General features: G+C 54.3%; 2 protein-coding genes across 2 annotated transcripts in view; one reads left to right on the top strand and one right to left on the bottom strand.

Annotated features, from left to right (window-relative positions):
- The window catches only part of TG (thyroglobulin), a 189,613-nt gene that overhangs the window by 125,422 nt on the left and 38,337 nt on the right, over nucleotides 1–25,854 (top strand). The gene's annotated exons all lie outside the window — the stretch shown is intronic.
- The window catches only part of SLA (Src like adaptor), a 53,824-nt gene that overhangs the window by 6,565 nt on the left and 21,405 nt on the right, over nucleotides 1–25,854 (bottom strand). The window contains exons 2-5 of the mRNA XM_004697384.4: nucleotides 16,104–16,204; nucleotides 4,286–4,385; nucleotides 3,693–3,779; nucleotides 981–1,084 (exon numbers count right to left, since the gene is read on the bottom strand). Coding sequence (XP_004697441.3) covers nucleotides 981–1,084; nucleotides 3,693–3,779; nucleotides 4,286–4,385; nucleotides 16,104–16,204 — 392 coding nt within the window. The remainder of the gene's footprint in view (nucleotides 1–980; nucleotides 1,085–3,692; nucleotides 3,780–4,285; nucleotides 4,386–16,103; nucleotides 16,205–25,854) is intronic.

Below are 25,854 nucleotides of genomic sequence, written 5' to 3'. Positions count from 1 at the left end.
CTTAGCTGTTAACGCTTTCTTTCCTCTCAGTTTTTCTAAGTTTTCTACGTTTTACTGCGTGCGCTTGGCTGCTGACCCAAAGGCTGGCCGGTCCCACGTGCTCAGCGCGCTACGGGAGAAAGAGCTGGCCATCTGCCCCTAGAAGGAACCTCCCAGAAGTCCCTATGGAGCACAGTCCTGCCCTTTCACAGGGGTCCCTACTAGTCACAGACAATGATGATGGCGTCCTCCCAAGGTCTGTGCCTGACATAGTTTGTGCTCCACGACTCAGTGGAGGCCTGGCCGACTGTACCTCCCTGGCAGCCCCACGGAAGAAAGGGCTGGCAACCTGATTCCCTAAAGATGACCCCCAGAAAGCCCGACAGAGTACAGTCCTGGCTCTGTGGGCCTCGGTGTCCCCTTGGTTGGAATGGACTCGATGGCCCAGGGTTTCCCTCCATCCCAGACTCCGGGACAAGCTCTCTGTGGTGGCTCAGCCCTCGGCGGTCCAGGTGAGGGCCCAGATGCAGCTTACTCATGAAGGAGGGCAGCGGAAGCCAGCCATCAGGACCCTCACTTGGGACCCCTGCCGAGCACCCCACCCTGTCTGCCTGCCAGGAATGACTTAGCTAGCAGGATGCAGGCAGCCTTGGTCCTGACCCTGGAAAATGCAGAGGAACACATGCCTGGGCCCTGGGATCTGAGGCCTTGTGTGTAGCAGGAGCACGAGAATCACTGGATAATGTCTTATTCTCACCATCACTGTGTGATCGATGAGAACTCTGAGCTCTGGGGTCGGCAGGTCTGTGGCAGGGCCAGCCACCTCCCAGCTGCCCACGTCAGCCTGTTAGCTCTGAAGCTGGTTCTCTGTGGGCCCGGGCAGCCTCTGGGGAGCTAGGGCATCAGACTGGTCTTGGTGAGTCCCAGGAGACGGGGGATGGAGCCGAGAACAGACCCCGGGTGGGGCACGGCACAGGAAGGATGCGGCTGTGGATACTCACCCTTCTTTGTTTCGCTCTCTCTGATCATGAAGGCTCCGATCTTTGTGTCTGGCAGCTGCAGCAGCTCCTCAGCCTTGTCCCTGCCCAGGCCTTCAAACAGCCAGCTGGGGGAGAGAGACCATCATCAGGACCCTGAGCATGCCCTTGGCACCCCAAAACTCACTCTCAAGACCAACGCGTTGATGCCAGTGCACAGCGACCCTATAGGATGTACGAGAACCACCCCTCTGGGTTTCTGAGACCGTAGCTGTTTACAAGTAGAGAGCCTCGTCTGTCTCCCTTCGAGTGGCTGGTGGTTTCAAACTGCTGGCCTCGTGGTTAGCAGCCCAGCGCATAAGCACTATGCCATTAAGCCCTCAGCATTAACATGGGAAGGGTTTGCATATTCCTTTTTTCCCATAGAAGGTCCTGTGTCCCTGTGGAAGGAGTCCAGGTGGCGTCATGGGACTCAACGGGCTGTTAAAGGCACAGTCAGCAGTTCAAAGCCAACTGCTCCGCGGGGAGAAAGGCGAGTCTTTCCGTCCCTGTGAAGACTCACAGCCGGGATAACGCGCAGGGGCAGTTTTGCTTTGTCCTATGGGGTTTTGAACATCCCTGTCACATCCCGGTGAAAGCCTCGCTGCAGGGTCGCTAAGAGTCCGAATCGTCTTGGTGGCCGTGAGTCCGGAGTTTGGGGTTTTGTGCCGGGGTCTCATGCTGAATAATGGGCACACAGTGTGGCACCACATATCTCCTGTGCCTTGTGCCGTCCCTGCCCCTGGGATGCTCACATCCCAGCTTCTGCCGCATGCACACAGTAGGACACGTCATCACAAAGCACCCACGTGAGCGGATCGATGGGAGTCTGCCTCCCTCAGCCTCCTCACTCCCACCACCCTGTGTCCCCCGCCTTCGAGGACTGCTCCTGACACCCAGTGATCCTCGTTGGAGAAAGAAAGAGTGCTCCTTCTGCATTGGGAGGAAGAAGGCTGTCCAGGTCTAGTCCGTACCGACTGACAGTCTTGGGAACCTGCAGGGGCAGGTCTATGCGTTAGCACCGACCCCACGGCACATAGTTCTATTTTGCAGCGTGGACCCAGCTCTGGGTGGAAGCAGGTGATCGGTGAGCAGCTGGGCTGGGGGACCAAGCGTTTCCGTGACTGGCCGATGAAGGGTGAGTCTTTGGGCTGCTGACCACTGCAGGGTCGGAGGTTCAATCCCACCATCCAATCCTCAGGAGAAAGATGAGGTTGTCTGCTCTTGCTGAGATTTACAGCCTTGGGCACCCCAAGTAGTAGGGTCTCCCTGAGTGGGGTCAGCTCTTCCCGGCACCGGTTTGACTACTCTGGGCTTGGGCACCAGCCTCCTGGCTGCCGTGGCCTTGGCTTTCCCAGGGATGCCGAGCAGGCCTAAGCTCCGGAGGTTTCTCAGGGACTGGAATTTCAGAAGTAGATTGCCAGGCCTCTATTCCAGGGCACCTCTGGGTGGACCTGAACCCTCACCTTGTGGTTCATGAGGTAGCGTCTAGCAGTTGACACTAACCGGGGACCCCCAGAGGGCCGCCATGTAGTACCAGACACAGCCCAAGGCCACCGGCCATTTCTGTGAGCCGCGCCGCCTCGCCATCCGCCTGGGCTGAGTCCAAGTCTCCGTGTCTCAAGTTGGTCACTCCCACACAATGTCCAGCTTCTCCACCATGCTACCGCACTCCTTGCAGACTGCTGCGCAGGGCCAGCGCTGAGTTCATATGCACCGGGGAGCCAGAACCGCGTGCGAGTGCGTTTGCCTCCGTTGTGGAGTTGGGGAGCCGCACCTGCACCTAAGTGCAACCCCACTGCTGCCGAGTGGATCCGGAGGAGCCAGCGAGCATTGGCTGAGTGCTACCAGTGCCTCTGAGTGCTGCGGTACCGGCCGATATCCCAAGCTGGACAGACACATGCATCGGGTCCTGTCTCGTGCTGCCAAGAAACATGTCCTTAGGTCCTGTTTCCGGGTGTCGCAGGTTGTCATGTTGGCAGGGTGCAAGCACTCACTTTCCCATCGCTCTCTGTTGGTGGGAAATACTTGAGTTTTCCATCTCAGTCAGGTTTCCTTCGTGCTCAGGCGCTAACATTCCTGGGTTTTCCCTGAATATCATTGCTCGTAATGATATTGGCCTGATCACTACAAGGTCAGCAGTTTGCAACCAACAGCCATTCTGTCGGAGAAAGATCAGACTTTCTACCACTGTCAAGAGTTTCCATCTCAGAAACGCACAGGGACAGTTCCATCCTGTCCTATAGGGTCGCCGTGAGTCGGCATCGACTCAGTGGTGGGCAGTTTTTGAGTTACCATGCTGCATGAAACTTCGCGCTGATGCGCGAGGAAAGGGAGCTGATGTGGAGGATGCTGGGGGGGCTGAGGCTGTAGGGGACAGAGACAAGGTCTGAGAGCTGCCCTGCATCCTATGGGGGCATCTCCTAGGGGTTACTGGTTTGTGCCTGGAACCCCTGTATCTGGAAGGTCCAGCTACCACCGTCTTATTGATGGGGAAGTTGAGTCTCAGAAAGGGAGAGCATTAGCCCAAGGTCATTCCTCATAGAGTCTCAGGGAGGGATGGAGTAGACCAAGGTTGTCCGTGTCGCTGTGGGGCTGAGAGTGGGGACAGTCTCTTGGAGGCCCAGGGACCCCAGGCTGCCATCCCTGTTTCTGTAATGCCATCTTTTCCTGATGAGACTGGAGGGCTGTACTCACCCGTGGTAGACTCTGGCCACACATATTCCAGGAATGTAGCTCTCTCGGCCGGTGCTGAGGGAGATGGCCTTCCACCAGCCCCCTTCGCTGGAGGGACAGAGCAGATGGGGACAGAGCCAGGTCAGAAGGCAGAGCAAATAAGTGAGCATCCTCAATGACAGATGGATCTTCTCATTCATTAGAATGAATGGACAGGGGCAGGCGGGGGTCATTCTTTTATGGGAGCTGTCATTGGCCACGTGAAGTTTAGTCTTCAAGTATACGAGGGGACATTGAAAAGTATATGGAAAAATTCCATTCTCTTTTTCCTGGGCTATCATTATTATCATCATTGAACAGATATTCCCCTTCCCGAGCTCATTGGGGTGGGCGGTAAGGGAAAAGCAGACTCCTGACCACAGAGAGAGTCATGGGCCATGCTCTCTGCCCAGCAGTGGGGAGCCAAGGGAGGCTGCAGCATTGGCAACATTAAGAAAGAAGGCCAGGGATCAGGGCGCCTGCGAATGGCACAGCCCGGACTAAAGGCCAGCCACCCACCCCAGCCGAGCGCACCCTCTTCTGAGCACCCCGAGAGCACTGGAAACAAGACTCACTCGGAGATGACGCGGAGCTTCTCACCGCACCGGAATATGGGCGGGCTGATGTCAGGAGCCGGATAGTCACTCAGCACAGCCAGAAAGTCACTGTCCAGGCCTGGGGGACAGGGTGAGCGCTTACTCACGGGGAAGGAGGAGGGGGCTTCGGGGAGGAGGGAGGGGGTGGGGCTGGGATGACCCTGAGCTGGGGCCAGGCGAGTTTGTGAGATGAAGCTGGGTGACATCATCTCGTGCAGGAGGGTGCGTCGTAAGGATACCCACACCAGGACACTGCCGCAGGGGACGATGCTAGGTCCTTGCTCTAAGCCTGGTGGGTCCCTCGTCTATGAAGGCATAGGCCGTGGAGGTGGTGGTGGTTGGTTCTAAACTCCTAGCAGCTTCCTGCATCCCCCAGGTTCTGGCCAGCTTCACCTGTGGCTGTGCCTGAGCCCATTCTTGCAGCCACCGTGTCCGTCATTCCCTGGAAAGCCTTTCTCTTTTCTGCTGACCCTCGACTTGACCCAGCATGATGCCCTTCTCTAGGCTCTGGTCCCTGCTGGTGATGTGTGGGTGGGCTCTGATGAGTGACAGCTGAGCACCACCCCCAGGCCTGAGAGGCACTGACTCTGAGGCTCAGCAAAGCACAAATCCATCATGATCGGTCATGGGCTGGGGTGGCAAGAGAAATCCTAAGTGTTCTCCTCGCTTGGTGCCGTTTAAGAGGGAAGCCCGTGGTCTAGAAAGGAGAGGAGCCGTGGCAAGACGTGAGTGTGTTTCCGCCAGGAACAGTGCCACGTTGTCGCTTGCATAGTGACTAGCCAGCATCCCGGGCATTTGGTGCCCGGAACACCAGGGTGCCTCTTGGGAGAAATGGTAGGCCTTAAAATCAGCAAGCCCCAGGTGGGTCCCCCCATCTGCCAGGGGTAGACCTTGGAGCCCCACATTCCAGGTGAGGAGTCAGTGGATGGAGTCATCTGGCAGTTGTTGTAATCCCTACATGCTCCTGGCTGGGACACCCCTGGGGAGATCTGGAGAAATTCCAGCGCTCAGAAAGGTGGTCTGGGGGGCCCAAGGAGGCCCCCTTCTAGGTTCCAGACATTGGTGAGCTGGGCTGTCAGGTGTCTACCCCTGACACGGACTCATCAGGTTCAGGACACGCTGAGTCACCAGCATGAGTAAGTGCCAGAATGTGTCAGAGATGCCAGTGGGGTTTGGGCAGATGGAGAAATGAATCGGAACCAGGTCATCACCGTGGGAAACTGAGTCACCCAGGAAGGCCTCAGGGTGCCTGAGAAAGACCCATTGGGGATGACGAGGTGGAATGGGGTGGGACACTTCAGCCCACCACAGCCTGGGCGGGAGCCTCTCCGTGCCCACTTCCCACCTGCCCAGTGACTAGACAGAGTCCAAGATGTGTGTGAGGACTGCAGTCAGAGGCCTGGCTTCTTATAAAGGGCAGATCCAGCTTCTTTAAGGCATGAAACCGAGGCACATTTGCAGGACCTCTTTCAGGCAGAAGTAAAAAAAAAGAAAGAAGAAGAGCCCCAAACACCAACTATCAACTTAAGTACAGGTCCTGGGAAAGGGCTGCAGCAGGAGAGGCCTCGCCCTGTTCCTGGTCAGCCCTCCCGGGCACTGATGTCTGCAGTCCTGCAGTCTACCCAGTCAATTCCAGCTCCTCCCAACCCTGTCGTCCTGAGCACAGCCGGCTCCCACGCTTGCTCTTGCGACCTCCTTTGACTCCACTGGCGAAGGAGGACCAGCCCTGGTGGCCCAGGAGGTTAAGTGCTAGGCTGCTCACAGAGGTTGGTGGTTGGAACCTGCCAGAAAGAGGATGCTCTTTGGCTCCATAAAGATTACTCTCCGGGCCAGTTCTGCCCTGCCTGGGAATCCGGTCGTGTCCCCGTGAGCCAGATTGGACCTGAGGACACTGCGTTTGGCAACACTGAGCGAGGGCACTGGCCTGAATGACCCGGACAATGTCTTCATGGTGTGTTGCTGTCCTTCCTGGCTAAACGCAGTCCCACCCCCAAAGTAAAAGGCTTGTGATTGTGGTATCGCCCTGCTGCAAGTCAGTGGGACAGGTTCCCTCCTCTGCCTAGAGGCACCTACAGCCCCACTCCCCACCCCACCCCTGCTCTCACCTCCCTCCAGACAGCACAGCTCTCCTGCTGCACCTGCCCTGCACCCACACTGCACCCCCCCGCGGGAAGCTGGGACTGCAGGCGGCCACCCCATTCTCCCAGGGGAAGGGCTCCCCACTTGGCTGTGGCTCTAGGAGTCCACCTGCCGCCCCTGTCCTGAGCCCCATCCCTGCCCCAGGCTTATCCTGCCCCAAGGTTCCTATTTCTGCAGCCACTCCCCTGGTAGAAGGATGACCAGCCTGCAGCAGTAGCTGGGCCGCCGGCATTGTAGAAGCGCCCCCAACCCCACCCCGACAAAGGCAAGTGTTGGAAGAAAGGCCCAGCATTTATCATCTGTGACTATTAACTCACACTCACCAAGTCCATTCTGGCTCACAGCCACCCTGCGGGTAGGTTTCTGGGGCTGTAAGTAGTTAAAGGAGCAGGCAGCCTCCTCCTTCTCATGGTCAGTGGCTGGTGGGTTTGAACTGCTGGCCTTCTGGTTACCAGCCCAACCCAGAAAACCATCAGCAGGGCTCCTTCTCCATGACAATAAGAAACCCGAAAGCGAGCCCACTGCTACCCAGCTGATTCTGACTCCTAATCCCCATGGGAGCTGCCTGCCTCATCTTTCTCCCGAGAGCTGCCTTGAGTTTCAGCCACCAACCTCCGTGTAGGAAGCCGAGAGCTTTAACCGCTGCTCCACCAGGGCACCTGCTGTGACAGTAATGGAATCTTGAAGTAGATCATCTGTAGAGGGGCTTGGGGTTCCGTGTCTGATCTCAGATTAAGACAGTATCTTTCATAACTTCAAACCCAAAAGAGAAACAGATCGACACGCAAGCAAGCTCCCCCAAACTCCCATCAAAGGGACGGTTCTTTCCTTGGGGAAAGGGGAGAGTCTTAGGTGACAGGGAGCTTTGAGTTCTGGAGGATGATACTTTGGTCATTATTACAATTGCAGACATTAGTGAGATAATCTTCTCACTGGCCTTTGGCTTCACTCAACCCAGTCGACTTCCCTTGGTCATTTGCAAGGGGCTTTGTGCATCATCCAACCACCTTCACCACCAGTGGTAGGAAACAAGGGTCAGTCACTGAAATGTATTGAAGGGGGTCTGGGCTTAGTGTGGTGGTTATCAGATGTCACTGGGCCGGTTCTGACTCGCCACTCTGAGGTCAACAGAAGGAAAAGAAACACTGCCTGCTCCCGTGCGCCATCCTCATGGATGTTCTTCTGCTTCAGCTCATTGCTGCAGCCGCTGTGTCCATCCATCTCGCTGAGGGCCCCCTGCTTTCTGCTGACCCTCTCTCTGCTTTGCCGAGTATTGTAGAGAGAGCAGGCATCCTAAGCAAGGTCTCGTGTCTGGATCCCACCCAAGTCTTCTCTGAGCCTTGGTCCCACCCGGGAAAAAGATGCAGGTGGGCTGTGACAACTTGCATGCAAAGTTCAAGCCTGCGGTCACACCCTCCTGAGTGCTGCTGGCTGTTCAGAGGGGCCGTCAGGCGGGTTCTGCCTCACAGCAGCTGAGCCTGGTCGGTCCCAGGCCTTTCTCTCAATCATGCTTACGTCTGAGCCCATGGTGGCACCTCCTTGCTGATGCATCTTGTGGAGGGCCTTCATCTCTTTCGCTGCCCTTCCACTTTGCCAAGCATGATGTCCTTCTCCAGGGACGGGTCTCTCCTGACAGCATGTCTACGTATGTGAGACAAAGCCTGTCCATCCTTGCCTCTAAGGAGCCTTCTGGCTGTCCTTCCTCCAAGACAGATGGGTTTTCTCTTTTGGCAGCCTGTGTTACTCTCATTGTTTTTAGCAGCACCATCTTTCAAATGCACCGATCCTTCTTCATCTTCCTTATTCAATGTCCAACTTTCACATGCATAGGAGGTGGTTGAAAATACCATGGCCGGGCTCAGGCGCACGTTAGTCCTCAAAGTAACCTTTCCTCCTTGCCCTTCATCACTTCGAAGAGGTCTTGTGCGGCAGATTTACCTGATGCGGTGCGTGGGTTGGTCTCTTGACTGCTGCTTCCTTGAGCATCGGTTGTGGATCCAGCAAGACAAAATCCTTGACAGCTTCAATCTTGTCTCCATTTATCATCATGTTACCTATTGGTCCAGAGCATTTCAGAATGAAATCAGATACGAACTGCTTACCTGGAGAAGCGGAGAAGTGGGGGCATTGTCTGTGGGGATTTCCCCAGGAAATCTTGGGGAAGCCCAGGCCAGGCCAGGGATGGTTCTCAGAGGAGTGTGAGCCAGCTCTGAACTCCTGCCTTCCCCTGAAGGGCCCAGGGACCAGGGAGAGGTGTATTTTTTTTAACTCATTTGTGTTTGCTTGATTGTTTCAGATGTAACAATGGGAAGACTGACATCTGTCTCTGATGCTTGAATCAAAGATTCAGGATATGATTGAGCCTGACTCTCTCTCTCTCTTTTTAAAATTCAAACCAGGGTAGGGTGAGCATCCCCCAACGCAAGACAATTCCGGGAAGCCAGCTTCCAAATGTTTGGAAGACCCTCTGGCGGTGCAAATGTGGGAATGTCCTCCTTGTCCACAGAGTCCATTTGGTGAGAACTGAAGGTGAAGTTCAAAAGATCAAAGATTTGCTGAGAGCTCAAAGCTCAAAAGTGAGTCAAGCTGAACAAAATGTACAGGGGAAAAAAAGCCAAAAACCTAAAACACGAACTATAGTGCCAAAAGGAAGCAGCGCCAGGCACAGCACTCACTCAGTCCAAACAGGACAGCCCCCGCCGCTGCCCCCCACCCTCACCACTTTTTTTTTTGGCCTCATTTCTTGGGGCACTGTTACCATCTCTTGAAACACTGACAACATTTTCAGCCAATCCTATTTGTACCCCTCTAGGACTCCCAGGCACCCTTTCTCCCGGTGCCTTGCATCAAGCTACAGATGAGATTTTCCCACACGAATGGCCCTGGGCCCAAGGCTGGGAGAGCTGCAGCACTGTGTCCGGCAAGAGTGTGAGGTTTGCCAAGCCCCGGCTGGTTCCTCTGGGCCTTTGGTATCAGCCTCCCCTCCTAGTTAACTCTTGATCCTTTGCCGTTTGGGGCAAAGGTTTCCTCCAATGAGATAGGAGAGCAGGCACAAGCGGCTGGTGCAGCTGGTAGCTAAGGAACTTAAGAAGCCAATGACATGAGCATCTGGTGTTGATGTCTCTTTCGTCAGACCCAAAGTCACACGGCTTCCTGGGGGAAGCGGGTTTTCATATCTTCTTCAGGAAACACTCACGCAGCTTCTCAGAGACACAGAGCTGGGCAGACTGGCCTGTGAGATCTTAGCTGTCAGCAGCTGGACACCGTGAGCCACGGCTGGGGAAGGGCTGTCTTGTGGATGATAAAAAAGGAGACACATGGCCCCACAGTCTTTTCTCCCACAGCCTCGGCGTTCCCATCTGTGAAATGCGGCAGCTTGGCGCGGAGTGGCTCTGAGGCACTCTTAGCTGCCACTGAGCAGAGACAGAGAACACAGTCCAAGCAAATCTCATCAGCTTCTTTGATGCGGAATTCCAGCTAGGACCCCCTGGAACCCTGAGACACACACTGCTCTCATTGCCCCTCCTCCATCCTCCTCACCATCCCCACCACCTCCTAATCCACAGTGCTCAGCTGCTCCTTCTGAGCCAGACACTGCTCTGCAGGTTCAAAACCACCAGGCGCTCAGAGGGAGAAAGATGAGGCTATCTATGACTACAAAGGGCTACAGCCTCAGAAACCACAGGGGGCAGTTCTACCCTGTCCCACGCGGTCGCTATGAGTGGGAATCCACGCGGTCACGGTGACTACGATCATTCTGAGTCAGAATCACTCAATTGCAGTGGGTTAGGTTTAGTACTGGTTTTGTTGACATGAATTCGTGGCTTTCAACCAGGTAGAAGTACCCTCTTTTGGTTCTGAGCAAAGACCATGTGTGTACATGACGTGCCCATGTCAATAGTTCATATCGATGTAAGGAAGCTAACCTGTGAGAGGGTTGTGGGGCTTGTCAACAGCGTATTGCACTTCGGTTATTTTCCTAAACATTCTCAGCGGCACTGTGGGGCAGAGAGGTTCGCCCAGGAGCACAGAGCTAGCTGTGGGGCAGGCTTCACCACCCGGCCATTTATGGGGCAAGCGTGCAGACTGCTCTGTCCTCCTGCTTCCTCACACCTGAGTGCTCCTCACAACTGTTGACTCTGCCACTCTGTTCCTCACCTAGGAGAAGCGCCAGGCTCCCTGCTCCTGGTCCCTGGAGAGCAGCCCTGCTTTGGCCCGAGGTCAAAATGGACTGAAGGCATTGGGGTTTGGGGTTACTTGACGTTGTCACAAGGAGCTCTGGTGGCACCTTGGGTTAGGGATTGGGCTGCCAACTGCAAAGTTGTTAGTTCAAACCCACCGGTATCTCTATGGGAGAAAAAGGAGGCTATCTGCTCCCCTCAAGATTTACAGCCTGGTAAACCCTACTGAGAAGTTCTACTCCGCTCTGTGTAGTCATCCTGAGTTGGAATTGATTCAGTCTCAGGGGGCTGGGTTTAGTATCGGTTATGTTTATATCAATTCATGTTTTTGAACCAAGTAGAATGGTCTCATTTTTAAGCAGTACAAACTAGCCTGGTGGGCTAGTTAAATTCTTTTATGATAGAGAAACATACCACATTCCCTGTTATTGAGTCAATTTTGACTCAGGATGACCCTATTAAGTATACGGTTATGTGAAAGTTATCTGACAATCATATTCTCACCCCAGTGGGGCACGTGATACAGACATGCAAGATGGGACCTTCTACTTACAGATCTGGCCTGGGTGCCCGGGCCCTGGAGTCCCTCTCTGGGGTACTTGAGGATCTCCATGTTAAAATCTGGTGAGGGCACTCCCTACCCCTCTAGAGATACCATGCCCTCTTAGAACCATGAGGCATCAGGGAAGCTTGTCTCTCCCAAGTATTGATGTGGTGGCTCTCAGTGGAGATGCTAGAGCCAGGCCTAAGCTCCACTGATGAGCTCTGTGGTCTTAGGCAAGGAGTCTAACTAACCTCTCTGAGTCTCAACAGGAAAGTGGCTGTGCTAACAGCCGTGAGAATTAAGGGCTCACTTTGTGAGTAGATTTTAGTTTGAATTTAACCGTAAACCCCGATCTAAGAACAATTAGTTCTTACAGTGTGGGCTTGCTCAATACTTGCCCTCGTGACGTGATCACAGAAGATAATGGGTTCATTAGAAAAGTGAGATGAAAAAATAAGATGGCATCCCAGCTATCAGAAAAAAATAGCGTTCTGGGGTTTTAAAGGCTTATCTTTAAACAAGCATCTGCCTAAGCGAGGCATTAGCTAAGTCCATATGGAAGAAGCACAAGCACCCATGCGATCCCAGGCTTATCATAACACATTCCAAGATCAGGGGAGGGAATTGTAGTAGGGCTTAAACTCTGAGTACCTGGCCTTGCAGAAGGCTAAGGACGCTAGCAGGAGCCATAGTGGTGTAGTGGTTATGTGTTGGGATGTGACCCAAAAGGTCAGCAGTTCAAAACCACCAGCTGCTCCTCAGGAAAAAAAGATGGGGCTTTCTACTCCCATAAAGAGTTACAGTCTCAGGAACTCACAGGGTAGTTATCCCCTGTCCTATAAGGTCACTAGGAGTTGGCCTTGACTTGAGGGCAGTGAGCTTGGCTTTGGTTTTCTGGATGGCGGTGGAAGCCCTTGGTGAGTCCCCACTCCGATCAAGCCTCCTTTGAATTCCTTTGGACCATGAACCGGGATGTGAGTCGTCTGCCCCTGAGACAGAGTTAGATTGCAAACGAATTGCTGCAGATATTGTTAGGCAAAGATTTCACATATTGTCATTGGTTTTCTTTTTTGACCCATGTTTAATTTATTTGAGTTTCTATTATCTTCTGCTCTTTCTTGGATGGAGGTTTTCTGTTTTAGTGCTGTTGTTGCTGTCTTTGGGTGTGGTTTTCTTTGTGTGAAATTCAGGAGGGGTAGATCCATAGGGACAGAAACCAGATGAACAATCCCTGAGGATTTTGCAGAGGGAGGTTGGGGGCTAATGAGGAGCTCATCACAGTGGGTTCGAGGGTGAAGAACATGTTCTCGGATTGATTGTGGTGACAATTGCACAACTCTGTTTCATATATTTAAACCTGTGATGATTATTTTTGTAAGAGCTCCTGTGAGTCGCTTAGAGCTGTGTCTGACACATGGCACCTGTCTGTCAGATATGCATCCCTCAAGGCCGGGGCTGCCTTGGACTCTTCAACCCCTTCTGAGATCCTGGGGTGAGAGGGACAGTGTGTGTGCCCCCAGGTCATGAATGCCAGGTTCCTGCTGAGGACACCGAGCACCAGGTGGGGCACCTGCTGCCACCTTTTCTCTTTACACATGGCACTGTGCTGTCAGAGGCTGGTGTAGAGCCGGGCCTGTGGTCTATAAGATAGGGAACTGCAGGGGAGCAGGAGGGCTTTGGAATCTCTGGGGTAAGCCTTCTGCTATGACCAGCCATTGACCCCCAGTGGGGAGTCTCTCTTGTCCATCCATCTCTTCCCCTGGGCTGTTGGTCTTCTCTTGTGGAACTGTTGATGTGTTCTATGGATTTTAGAAATTAGTCTCTTGCCAGAAAGGTCATTGCTCCCCACCCACCTCACCTGTCCCCCAGCCTGTAGGTGCTCTGTCTTGTGATGCAGGTGGTCTTTGGGCAGCTCGCTGAGAAGTTCCAGGGAGGCCTTGGGCCTCCCCAGCCCCATCTTCCTCTCCCAGCCCTGTCCCTCTTTCCACAGAGGCGGTGGGTCTGTGGGGACGTTTTCCACCCTCCCCGGGCCTAACACGAAGGTGCTTCTACCGCTGCTGCACTGGCTTGACCACATCTGTGGGCCTGTCTCTTTCGGGAGGGGACAGGAAGGTGGAAACTGAGGCGGGGTGGGGAGAGAGATCACAGGGAGAGCCCAGTCCACTCCTGGGATGGAACAACAGGGAATTCCCAGAGGTGTGTTCAGCTTCCACCACCCCCAGGGGAGGGGTGCAAACTGGGGTGAAAGGAACTGTTGGGGTGATTGGAAAAGGCTACGTTGCGGCTGGGTAGACAGACAGACACTGCTGATTGCAATCAGAGAACCCCAAGTGGAATTTTTTAAAAAAATAGTTTCACACCCATAGGTAGCTGGGGTGCGGGGGCTGGTGCCGGGATGGGGAGAGGGGAGGGACCGTACCTGGAGCTCAGTCTGGGTTCCTTCACATCTGTCACCTGCCCTATGTCTGCCAAATGCTGCTGCCTCTGTGCGTTTGTTGGCTCACACCAACAAAGCACCAAGCCCGTCACCGTTCAGATGGATGGCTGGTGTCCTGCGAGGTGTCAGCGTAGGACTTCGCCCCACGGGACTTCAGGGGCTGGTTTCTAAGAGATGCACCGCCAGGCTTTCCTTCCTAGGCACTTCTGGGTGGGTTGGAACCACTCGCCTTTGGACTAGCAGCCAGGTGTATTGTCCATTTGTACCTTCTCTGGAAACTAGGCAAGGTGCTCTGGCAGTGCTGTCAGGTAAAGCGTTAGATGGCTAACCTCAAGGTTGGCGCTTCAAACCCACCAGCCACCTCGAAGGAGAAACATGAGGCTGTCTGCTCCTGTGGAGGTAGTCTGTGAGTCAGAATCAACTCGCTGGCACTAGAGTCATCAGGAGGGCCCCGGGGAGCTTAGTGTGGAAGCACTCTGAATGCAGGCCTTCCCTCTCCTGCCTGGGGAGGAATAGTCTGGAATCCCAGAAGCATGTTTGTCTGAACAGCCGTCAGCCAGTCAGCTCTGGGGCCCTGGGCAGCCAGGGCTCTGCAGGTCTCTGGATCCTCAGTTATGGGTGGCCAGGTCAGCGGCCTCCCCCAGAGCCCCTGGTCTACAGAAGCCAGCTATTCCCAGTGGCCGAGAACCTGCGGCTGCCTCGTTCCTTGAAATCCCGGGCCTTTGTGTTATGCACAGGGGAGTGCAGACGGGCCTCCTCCCCCCTTGCTCAGAGAGGTGTCAGAGAGAAGAGGAACTGGAGTGGGTGGGGGCTGAGGGTGAGGGGTGACTTGGCAGGGGTGGGGGAGGAGGGAAGCCCACCCACACTTGATGTGGTTACCTACACCAAACCCTGGGCTTGACCTGGGGAATTCTTTAACCCTAGGGGTGGAGGGTTGGGGAGACCCCTCTGCCTGCTTCTTCAAGGTGACGACCCCCCCCCCCACACACACACACACAGTGGAAAAAGAGAAACTCGTTTCAGGATGATTTGCATGGGAAGCACATAGGCAAATGAGCCGGCCCGTGGGGGGCTGGTGTTTTCATGGCGTTTGCTCAAGCATGCCCCCCCTCCAACCTCCCCCCACCCCCAAGTCTGAGAACTGACACGGCCAGGCTGTCTGACCCTGTGCAAACAGGGAGTGCCCAGGGCTGCTGGCTGCAAGGTTGGAGGTTTGAGACCACACAGAGGCTTCTCAGAAGAGAAGTCTGGTGGTCCCTGGGACCCCGGAGACTGACCGGAGCTAGCGTGGAGAAGGTGGAGACGGGCCAGGCTCGCCCCCAAGGCGGCGTCACACAGAGGCACGCTTCCTGAAGGCCCCAGGTGCCCCCTGCTCTGAGCTCTCCCCAGGAGGGCCAGGCCTCCTCTCAGCCAGAAGTGGACACGGTCCCCCATCACCTCGGGGTGGCCTTCAGCCTGGGCTAGGGGGAGAATTCCTTGGGTATTCTGCTCCTGGGTTTGGGCGTAGTCCGGGACCTCCGTCTTGGAAGCAGATACATCAGGGATGTGGAGAGCAGCCCCCAGTGCCCATGAGGTAAGGAGGGAGGCAGGAGTGCTTCCTACAGTGGACACCGGTGGACATCTGACCCAACTGCCCACCACTCCTAACCTCCCAGAGGGCCCTCCCACCCACCTGCCACCTGGCTGACTAGCAAGCAGGAGAAGCTGATCAAAGGAACGAGATCCAGCAGCCTGTGCTTCAGCTCTGGCCTCAACAGAAAGTAAGTGGACAAGCCATCACATTGGCTCAGGGTTTCCTTTCACGTGGCTCCTGGAAGCAGTGGTCAAGAGATCAAACGATGCATGCGTGGGGTAAACGCACTGCCCAAGCCCTCTTTTACAATGTTGAGAGGCAAGGAAGTCCCTTTGAGGTCTCAGTCAGCCTGACCCGAGTCCTGGTATTTTCAGTCATCTCATACACATGTGAACATTGAACACTGAATAAGGAAGACCCAAGAATCGGTGCACTTGACTTATGGCATTGGCAAACAAGGATTGAAAGTACCGTGGACTGCCAAGGGAACACACGAATAAGTCTTGGGAGAAGTACAGCCAGGATGTTCCTGAGAAGGGAGGATAGTGGAACCTCCTCCCACAGATGACGTGTTATCAGGAGGGACGAGGGACACCGTGCTCAGTAAGGGAGAGGGTCCCCGACAAAGAGGAAAACTCAAGAAATGGACTGAGACAGTGGCTGCCACAAGGAGCTAAGCCGTGACAACCCTTGTTGGGGTGGCGCAGGACGGGGGCTGTTTTGCGCTGCTGTACGCAGGGTTGCTACGAATCAGGACCAAGTCAGTAGTATTCACCACCACCACCACCACTGCCACCAGCAGCGTCCAGTCCCTGTGACCGTTCAGTGATGAACAAATTTAACTATCCTTTCAATCAGAGGGACAAGTATCCGTCACACTGACAGCCCGACACAGAGCATCACACCAAAGAAGGAAGACTCACCTTCTGGACAGGGCAGGGGTCTCTCAGGTGGGGCAGGCGTGGACTTCATGCTGTTGCCCATTTCACTGTCTCCCGGCCGGGCAGTCGGGGCCACTGGCAGCCTAGAGTGCAGGACACAGGAGCGGAAATTCAGCCAAGCCCCCAGCCCTGCACACACACCGCGACCCAGTTTAGAACGCATCGTGCACCATCTTCAGCCAGCCTGCTTCTGGGATGGCTGGCTCGTGAAGAGGAGGCTGGGGGAGTGCTGGTTACGTTTGCACAGTGCAAGTGCTTTTATCAGGGACGACGGAGAGAAACCACACAGAAGGAAGTTGCTAGCAAGAGCTGTTGGTGGCAAAAGTTTCCATTCCTCTGTACCCAAGCTCAGCGAGCAAGCCGAGGTGGGGGTGGGGTGGGGTGGTGGAAGGGGGGGGGGGTTGACTCTCAACTGTCTCTCATCTCCCAGCATGAGGAATCCAGAGTTCCCCAACCCTGAGGTTAAGCATTGGACTGCTAACCTTGAGGTCAGTGGTTTGAAACCCACTGCTCCAAGGGAGAAAGTTGAGGCTGTCTCCTCCTAGAAAGACTGTCCGCCTCAGAAACCCTGGACGGGGGTAGTGGGATGGGGGGTGGGCAGCAGCTCTAGCCTGTCCTGTGGGGTCGCTGTGATTCAGGAAAACCCAGGTAGCAGTGGGTTGTTGGTAAATGGATGGGGGGAGGGCACTTTCTGTTGCTTATGTTGGGGTTTTTCCACCTGATTTGCGGTGGAAAAGGAATTCTTCCAGGACCACCTCTGCATCTGCAGGAGATGTTATATGCAACTCAAGTCCCCAGGTGTCACACTTGCTTAAGCGCTTGACTATTAAGCAGCAGCTTGGCAGTTTGAGTGAACTCCAAGGGGCTGCTGAAGAAAGGCCTGGCTACCTGTGAACACATATCCATCAACGTCCCTGTGGAGCCCAGCTCTACACTGACCCCAAGGTAACCGGTTACTGGGCAAAACACTGGCTAACACACCCAAGGCCTGGGTTACTTGAGATCTTGGTAAAATGCCTGTACCATGAACCCCATTTTACAGAACCCCATTTTATAGAATCCGAGTTTTGAAGAGGGTAAAGGACTTGTCCAAGGTCACCTGTCCAGTTGCACTGGCCCTGGGATTTGCAATCCTGATGCTAACTGAATCTCCCCTGGGTCGTGTCATGCCATGTGGGGGTGAGCTCAGAGACTCGGCCACATGGCTCTGTACGCAGACTCTGCCCGACAGGTTCAAAGACTTGGCAAGCTATTGGCCCTTTGCTGCCTTTCCTGGGAAACAAAGAGGGGCTTGTTGGGTGGTGGCTGCAACCATGAGCCTGGATGGTGTATATAAGTTACTCAGCACGAGGCTAAGACCTGCTAACCCTGGCGGCTCAGCGGGATTCGTGTTGCAGTCAGCAGTTCGAATCTACCAGCTGCTGTGCAGGAGAAAGATGAGGCTTTCCATTCCCATAAGGGGTTACAGCCTCAGAAGCCCCCAGAGGCAGTTCCACTGTCCTAGAGGGTCGCTGGGAGCTGGAGTTGCCTGGAGGGCAGGGTGCTTGGCTACTGGCAGTGAGTTTCCAGGTCTGTGCTGGAGGGAAGGAGCTCCGGTTATGGGTTCCTGGCTGGCAACGTAGAAAGGGGACGTGGCGATTGCAGAATTGGGGGTGTCTTCAGGAATAGCTCGAAGAACAGAGAAGAAGGTGAGCCTGCTGTACCGCACCTCATGGGCTGACCACTGGCTTACTGAAGTGTCCCGGGAGGCATTAATGGTTCTGAGAGAGGCTCTTATTTGAGACAAATTTCAAAGCCCCAGGGATACAGGCTGGGGTCTCCCTGACGAGATGGTAGAACAATTCAAAATAACTGCCGGTCGGTTTTTGCATGGCTGGAGGTGGGAGAGAGGGTGGGAGTGAATCTTTTCTAGGTACATCAAGAACCAGGTAAAGGAGACCAAGGTTAATTGACAAGGGCTCTGAGAATTCTCAACATCTGTCTCCCCAGCTGCTAACCTCAATGTCAGCAATTCGAATCTACCCGCTGCTCCGAGTGAGAAAGGCAGGGCTTTCTACTCCAGTAAAGAGTTCGTCTCAGCAACCCACAGGGGCTGTTCTAGCCCGTCCTACAGGGATGACCATCGACTCAAGGGTAGTAAGTTTGAATGGGGGTGAGCAGACATGTCCAGGAGGCAGGCCGGAACCACCACCTTTGTGCCCATGTTTTTTCTTCATGCCAGGGTAGGAGGTGACCCAGAAAACCCTGGCCTGGGTCATGGGGAACCCTCGTCCGATAAAAACAGCCTTGCTCTTGAACACTCTAACGAGGTCTTGTGCAGCAGATTGCCCAATGCAGTGTGCCCTTTGATCTCCTGACGGCTGCCTCCCTGAGCACCACTTGTGGAGCCAAACAAGAGGAAGCCCTTGATAACACCAACCTTTGCTTTCACTTACATTATGCTACCCACTGGCCCAGTTGTGAGGATTCTCGTCTTCTTTACATTGAGTTGTAATCCACACGGAAGGCTGCCATCCGTGACCTTCATCAGCAAGTGCTTCAATTCCCCCTCCCTTTCAACAAGCCAGGTTGTGTCATCTGCCTATCTCATGCAGGTTGTTAATAAGCCCTCCTCCGATCCTGATGCCACCCTCTTCTTCATAGAATCCAGCTTCTCTGATGATGCTCAGCCTACAGACTGGATTAAGTAGGGTCAGAGGATACAGCCCTGATGCATGCCTCTGGATTTTAAACTAAGCATCAGGCTCTTGCTCTGGTGGCAAAACTGCCTCTTGATCCATGTTCACGTTCCAAATGAGCACAATGAAGTGTTCTGGAATTCCTATTCTTCTTAAGGATATCTATGGTTTGCTATGATATGAACAGTTGAATGCCTTTGCATAATTTATAAAACCTATGTAAATATATTCCCTGCTTTGAGCCGAGATCTGGAATCAGGAATGATAGGCTTTGTTTCATATCCTCTTCTGAGTCTGGCTTACGTTTCTGGCAGCACCCTGTCAGTGCTGTTCCTCAACTGTTATTGAATGGTCTTCAACAACATTTTACTTGCCCGTGATATGCATGATCTTGTTCAACAATTTCCACATTCTGTGGGGTTGTCTTTCTCCGGAATGGGTACAAATATGGATCTCTTCTTGTCAGTTAGCCAGGCACCTCGGCTTCCAGTGCCTCATCCGCATGTTGAAGCATTTCAGTTAGTAGTCCATCCCTTAACGTGGCTATCCATACACTTCACGGTCCCTGGCGACACCGTGGGTTACAGGTTGGGTCGCTAACTGCAGGATCAGTCGTTCAAACCCACTAGTCACTCTATAATAGAGAGCTGGGGCCTGCTGCCCTTGGAAAGATTTACAGCCTCCGAATCTACAGACAGCGCTGCTGTGCCTCAGATCAGACTCAAAACAGTGGGTAGTGCGGGTACGTGGACAGAAGGAGCGTGGGTGGTACTGAGGTTAACGCTTTCTGCTGCTACCTTAAAGGGCAGTGATTCAAGCCCACCAGCCATTCCATGGAGGAGAGCTGAGGCAGTCTGCTACCATAAAGTTGGTGGCCACCGCAAGGGGCAGTTCTGTCTGCCATGCAAGCTCTTGGAGTTCCTGGGTGGCACAGACAGTTGCGCACTTGACCATTAGCCCAAATGTGAGTGGTGCAAACCCACTCGGGAGCCCCTCAGAAGACAGACCTGCTTCCGGAGGTCCCGCCTTGAGAACCTGGGGGCCAGTTCACTGTGCACCCGGAGTGGCCATGAGTCAGAGTCCACTCCATGACACAGGGAGAATGGTGAGGGACATTTCCCCGTCTCTTTCTGAGTACTCTTTCTGGCTATTGATTTTTTTAAAAAAATTTAAACCAAACCCACCACGGACTCAACATGGCCTCCTAAGACAGAGTTGAACTGCTCCCTAGGTTGCCCAAGACGATGAATCTTTTCAGGAAGCAGGCAGCCTCATCTTTCTTCTATGGAGCGGCTGATGGGTTTGAACCGCCGACACCTCGGGTTCGCAGCCTGATACTTGGCCCACCGAGCAGCCAGGGTCCCGAGGTGGTGCTTCTATAGGTGAGCTTGGCACGTTCTTCTTTAAACTTCTTGGAAACGGTCCTCTGGTCTGTCAGGAGCGTGGCATCTGGAGGAGAGCTTGGAAAGGGCTGGGGATGCTGGGAGCAGCATTTTGGGGGCAGGGAGGCGCGGATTCAAGCGGCCACTCCCAGGCCCACCAGCTGTGTGTCCTCTGGCAAGCTCCTCCCCCTCTGTGAGGTGCTCAGCTCTGTGAATCTGGGGTAAAACATACCCCACGCCAGGGCAGCTGGGGCGATGGAAGGTCCTTGTGAAAGCAGCTGGGAATTGGCCAACCTGGGTCCTTGAGGATGGTATTCAGGAGGCAGCCGTGCAAGCTTGAGCCTGCTGCTGCCCCAGGCTGGGCCTCAGCATCCTCTCGGGTGATGGGGAAAGGGTAGGAGCAGCCACTTTTGCCTCAATCTCCCTCCCGATGAAGGTCGCTGGTGTCCAGGATGGGCGCAGCACCCCTGTGGCGGACACTGGACTTGAGGGCAGTCGTAAGCAGCATGTCTCTTTCCGCCACCACGGACCTCAAAGGGTTTCCGGGGCACCTACCACATCCTGGCCCCTCAACAGGTGCAGCTCCTGAAATGCAAGGCTGGGGCTGCAGGGGCCACCTGCTCCGTGACCCACATCGGTCTCCCTGCGGGGTTGGGTGCAACCTCAAGGATGCTCACCCCCACCCCTGACACTGAGCCCTCCTTCCCTCGCACCATACAGGAGGCCCAGAGAGGAGCTGCCCGTGCAGCCTCCTGGCCCTGCTGGATGAACACAACCCTGTGCGCTTAGTGGAGAGCCACTCCAGACCCAGCCGGCTGAACCATAGCTTCCCAAAGTTATTTGGCCTCCCAGGCCCTGTGTAGAAGAACAAAATGACTGGCAATTAAAACTGCATTTAGGCCCATAATGCTGAATAAAGTGCGGGTATCTGCTTTTGTAGCCCCCCGGGATCGCTTCAGCACCCCAGGGAGTGATATCACCCATTGTGGGAAACCTTGTTCTAAAGGGTGGGGTCTTGTTTCATGGTTACCATTTCTTGTGGCTTGAGTAAGTGTTTTCAGAGCAAATTCCCACCCCAGTCAACAGTTGGCACCGAGTTTGTTTTGTGACCCCGGAGGGGACCCCTCCCCTCAATGTACCAGCACGTTCCCCGATACTCCTCGAGGCTCCCTGTTTTCACGTGTCCTTCCTGCCCACTCACCCTGCCTTCTGAGCCCTGTGTGGGGCACACACTGCCTTTCTGGTCTCCCCTGGTGACTCTTCTGGCGTTTGATTCCCACACACGGGGAGCTCAGTCCCAGGCTGGAAGGGTTACAGAAAGGCTTCCCCGAAGCTTGGTACATAATTGAGGTCACAAGGGGTTTCTGGCTCCCTCTCCACCCTTGCCCCGCTATGGGGACACCCCCACCAGGAGATCTCACAAAGCAATGATGTAGCAGGAACACGTCAACGTGCTCTGGAAGCACAGAAAAGGCTCAGAGAGCACAAGCAACTGGGTCAAGTTTGGATCGAGTGCCCTGACCAACACCCTGCCCAGTGCTCTGTCCACCCGGCCAGTTGCCAGTGGCTTCAGAGTCACTGTGGTGGTGGTGGTGGTGTTGGCAATTGGCCTGGCATGTGTGTCCAGGTGGCCCCTTTGGGGAAGGTGTGTCATGGCTGTGATAAGCAGAAGCTTGGGGCACAGGGCATAGAGTGGGCTCTGCCCAGGAGAGAGGTGTGGAAGCCATCCAACTGACATGATGCTCATAGTTCAGTGGGCTCCAAGTGCCCCTTCCTTCCTTGTTTGATTTAGAGAAGGCCCCTGGGCACCCAGTGTGGTCACAGGGGGCTGGTGATACCCAGCCTGGGAGTGGGCTGGACCCAGACATGTGTTCTGAGGAAGGCCACATTGTCAGTGGAGTGATGCCCCAGGCCAGGCAGACACTGGCCTTCCTAAGGAATGCTGGCCACGACAATGCAAATGGTTGCAACGACAGTTGTTTCGTGTCAACGAGGGCACACTAGAGGCCCGGTGCCCTTGAAGCAGACCCTTCATATCATGTCAATGGTGGCCATGTGTGGGACCCAGGCTTCCCTGGGAGACAGGAGGTGGGGAGACTCCTGCAAAGGTGCCATCAGCCATCTGGGTCCGGGGGCTGTGACGTCAGTGGTTTCTGTATTTCCTCTTGTTTCCTATCAAGACTCAGTTTTGCTTTTCATCCGTGCCTCTGGGCCACCACAGCAGTCGGGGGAGTAGGAGAGATAGTGCACTCAGATGACGTGGTCTGATGCAGAGCGCATAGCTCAGGACAGTGACTCACTTCTCAAAACGCCGATGTCAGTAAGCCCTGTGAGGACCACCGGGCCACTCTGTCTCGAGGTGGCTCCCTGGGGACCGGCCCTGCCCATGCCTTCAGGTTCACCAGCGTCTGTGTGGTTGGTGTCTGCCTGGCCTGCTGGGCAGTTGGTGATCTGGCGGAGAAAGCAGGGTGGCTTCAATGTGGGCTGGGGTGGGCTCAGGTACAGGGTGTCCATAACGATGTGTCTTACTGCCGTCGAGTCAGTTCCAGCTCCTAGCAATCCAATAGGATGGAGTAGCCCTGCCCCTGTGGATTTCCAAGGCTGGCAGTCGTTACAGAAGTAGGAAGTGGCATCGTTCTTCCTCAGAGCGGCTGGTAGCCTTGAACTGCTGATCCTGAGATGCACCTTCTAAGGCGCCACCCAGTTCCCCACCAGGATTCCTCAGTCACATGTTGCGTGTGCCCATACTTCCACAATGGCAGGCCGTGTGGCCTCAGGAGCCTGGGGATGCAGCGGTGAAAGCACTTGGTTGCTGGTTGGAAGTTCGACCCCACCAGCTGTTCTGCAGGAGAAAGATGAGGCCACCTGCTTCCATCCAGGTGAGGACCCTGCTTCCATCCAAGTGAGAACCACCTGCTTCCATCCAGGTGAGACCCCTGGAGACGCTGCGGGGCAGCATGCGTCTTTGTTTTCTTGTTTTGGTTGGTTTGCTTAATGAGACCTCGCCACCAGCACTATAGCTCACAAGAGATGTGCAGAACCAGCCTGCTCAGAGGCCTCAGGCTGCTGCAGCCAGCCCTGGAGAGGCCTCACCCCACAGCCCTGGCTTGAGCAGCTGCCCACCAAGCAGCACAGCCCACAGGTGTTTCTAAGGCTGTGCATTTTCATAGTAGCCAGCGGCCACATCTTCCTCCCATGGGGCAGCAGGTGGATTTGAACTGTTGACCTTTCATTTGGTGAAGGAGTGCTTAACCACTGCGCCACCAGGGCGCCTGGCTCTTGGCCAGGGTGTCCTTGTTCAGAAGGGAATGGATGGAGGTGAACACACACCCGAAATCTGCTCTCTTCACGAGAAGAGGACATGTTTCCTCCTTAGTCCATGCTTAGAAGGACATACACAGCGAAGGGACAACGGGGACCCTGACAGAGCAGGGGACAGAGTGACATGTGACCCAGCTGAGTTCTGGTGGCTCATGGTGACCCCAAGTGCATGTGTTAGTGCAGAGCTGTGTGCCTTCAGACTTCAGTAGCCGAGTTATTGGCAGTAGATCACTAGGCCTTTCTTCTCAGGCACCTCTGGCTGGACTTGAACCCCCAACCTTTAGGTTAGCAGCCGAACACAGCATGGGATTGTTCTCCAGATGAAGAACAGGGTCCTGAAATGCAGCATTCTTGAAAGTTAGATTCGGAGGATGTTTAAGTTGTTGACTGTCTGTGTGTCCTGAAGGAGTCAAGGTGGAGGGGTGGGGGATGTGGGAGAGAGAGACCTTTCCTGTCCACGTCTGTAAAAAGCATCTCATGTACTGGGGTTTGTGAGCATTGAGGAGTCGTCTCTGGCTAAACTTGTCCCTATCTATCTGTTCTCTACCCTGGTCCTCTCTTTGCTCTGTGCACAGCTGTTTGTACACAACTTGTAAGGAGTGACATGTTTGTATCTTTATATTTTGGCTGCCTGCCCCCTCCCTCAGATTACTGAATGCGGGTCCGTTATATTCACCAGTGAGAACCAGACCTAGCAAGTGCTGGGCACATCACACGTGCTCAGTTTGGCAGAGAGGCTGAAGGTGTTGGCATTTGGATGACATGGGATGGTTTTCAAGCGCTTGGTGAAGACCCTTCATACAGTGCCCAGCCTTATGGAGGCAGCTAGGCATTGGGTTTCCTGGGCAGCTGGGTTCATTGAAGACAGTCACCTTTCCCCAAGGGGAGTCCAGAAGGTAATTCCATTTACTTCCGAAGCTCTTTGTGCCCCGTCTGGTGCCAGGCTGCAGGGCAGGTGCCAAACACGGCAGTATGACTTTCCAAAGCTGTTCGACAGCAAACACAAATGGAACCAGGGAGCCCTGGGGGCCCGGCAGTTTCTGCCTGTAGCTATAGTTACCGGAATCAAATATGCCTCCTCCCCCGGTGGTTCTTAGATGGGAGGAAGTGGTTTGGACAAGGTGTTCTCATTTCTTTTGGGGACTCCTAGGCCAAAGGAGGAACGTCATCCAGGGGCTGTGACCCCAATGCTCACCCTCTGAGCAAAGGATGAATAGATGGGTGGGTGGGTGGTGGGGAGATGGATAAGGGGTTGCATAGATGGGTAATGGATGATGGGTGCGTGGGTGCATGGATGAAGAGATGACTCCATGGATGGATGAATGGATAGAAGCCTGTATATGGATGGATGATTAATGGATGATGGATGGATGGTTAGATGGATGGTCGGATAGATGGATGATGGATGGATAGATAGATAGATAATAGATTATGGGTCAGTGGTAGCTGAAGACATACATAGATGAGTAATGGATGGATGGATGATGGATGGATAGATGGATGAATGGTTGGCTAGATGGATGATGGACAGAGGGTGGCTGGGTTGATGCATGAATGGATGAATGCATAATGGATGTAGGGATTGTGGATGAGTGGATGGATCATGGAGGAATTTACTAGCAGGGCTCCTCTGGTTATTGTGAGGAAGCAGACAATTTGGTCCCACATGCTGCAAATTCTTAGTGAGGATTCTAAGCGCCAGACAAGCCTCAGAGTTGGAGAGAGGAAATAAACTCCCATCCAATAAAATATTAAAAACCATCAGCATCTATTAATGCAGAAAGCTGATCGGGGTTTCCTGGCATGAATAATCGCTGAGCTGTTCAGCCTGATGCACTCCCCTTGGACGTGTACTGTGGACCTGTCCAGGTTTCTAGTGGGGATGCGTTTGAATCTTTATCAGGAAGGTGATGTCACTTTGTGGCAATGCACACCGGCCCCTTCCTGTTTCATCCTGTATGGGCCAGAGGAATAAATAGAAGTGCACGTTCACAAAGGTCAGGAAGAGGTGTCTTGCTCATTGGTTACATGGTTGGGTCAATCCTATCTGACACTGCCTGCTACTGCTGGCAGAGCCCTGGTGGCACAAGGGCTACCTGCTTAGGTTGGAGACAATTGAGGTTGGAGCCCACTGAGGTTGGAGCCCACCAGCCACTCAGCCCCTGGGGAGAAGGTGGGGCAAGCCGAACCCAGAAGGGTTTCAGCCTTGGAAAAGCTACAGGATCATTCTCTGTCCAAAGGGTGTGTGGGAGGGGGGGGGGAGGTTGGTGTCGTTGTGAGTCAGAATCAACTTCATGGCAATGAAATTGGTTTCAGGTTCAGCACTACCCGAGGGACGAGCTACACTGTAGT

The sequence above is a fragment of the Echinops telfairi genome, unplaced genomic scaffold (genome assembly GCF_000313985.2).
Source record: "Echinops telfairi isolate 266 unplaced genomic scaffold, ASM31398v2 ScPeMD7_1;HRSCAF=3_0, whole genome shotgun sequence".
In the NCBI taxonomy this organism is placed as follows: domain Eukaryota; kingdom Metazoa; phylum Chordata; class Mammalia; order Afrosoricida; family Tenrecidae; genus Echinops; species Echinops telfairi.
This window is presented reverse-complemented; position numbering and strand designations above follow the sequence as displayed.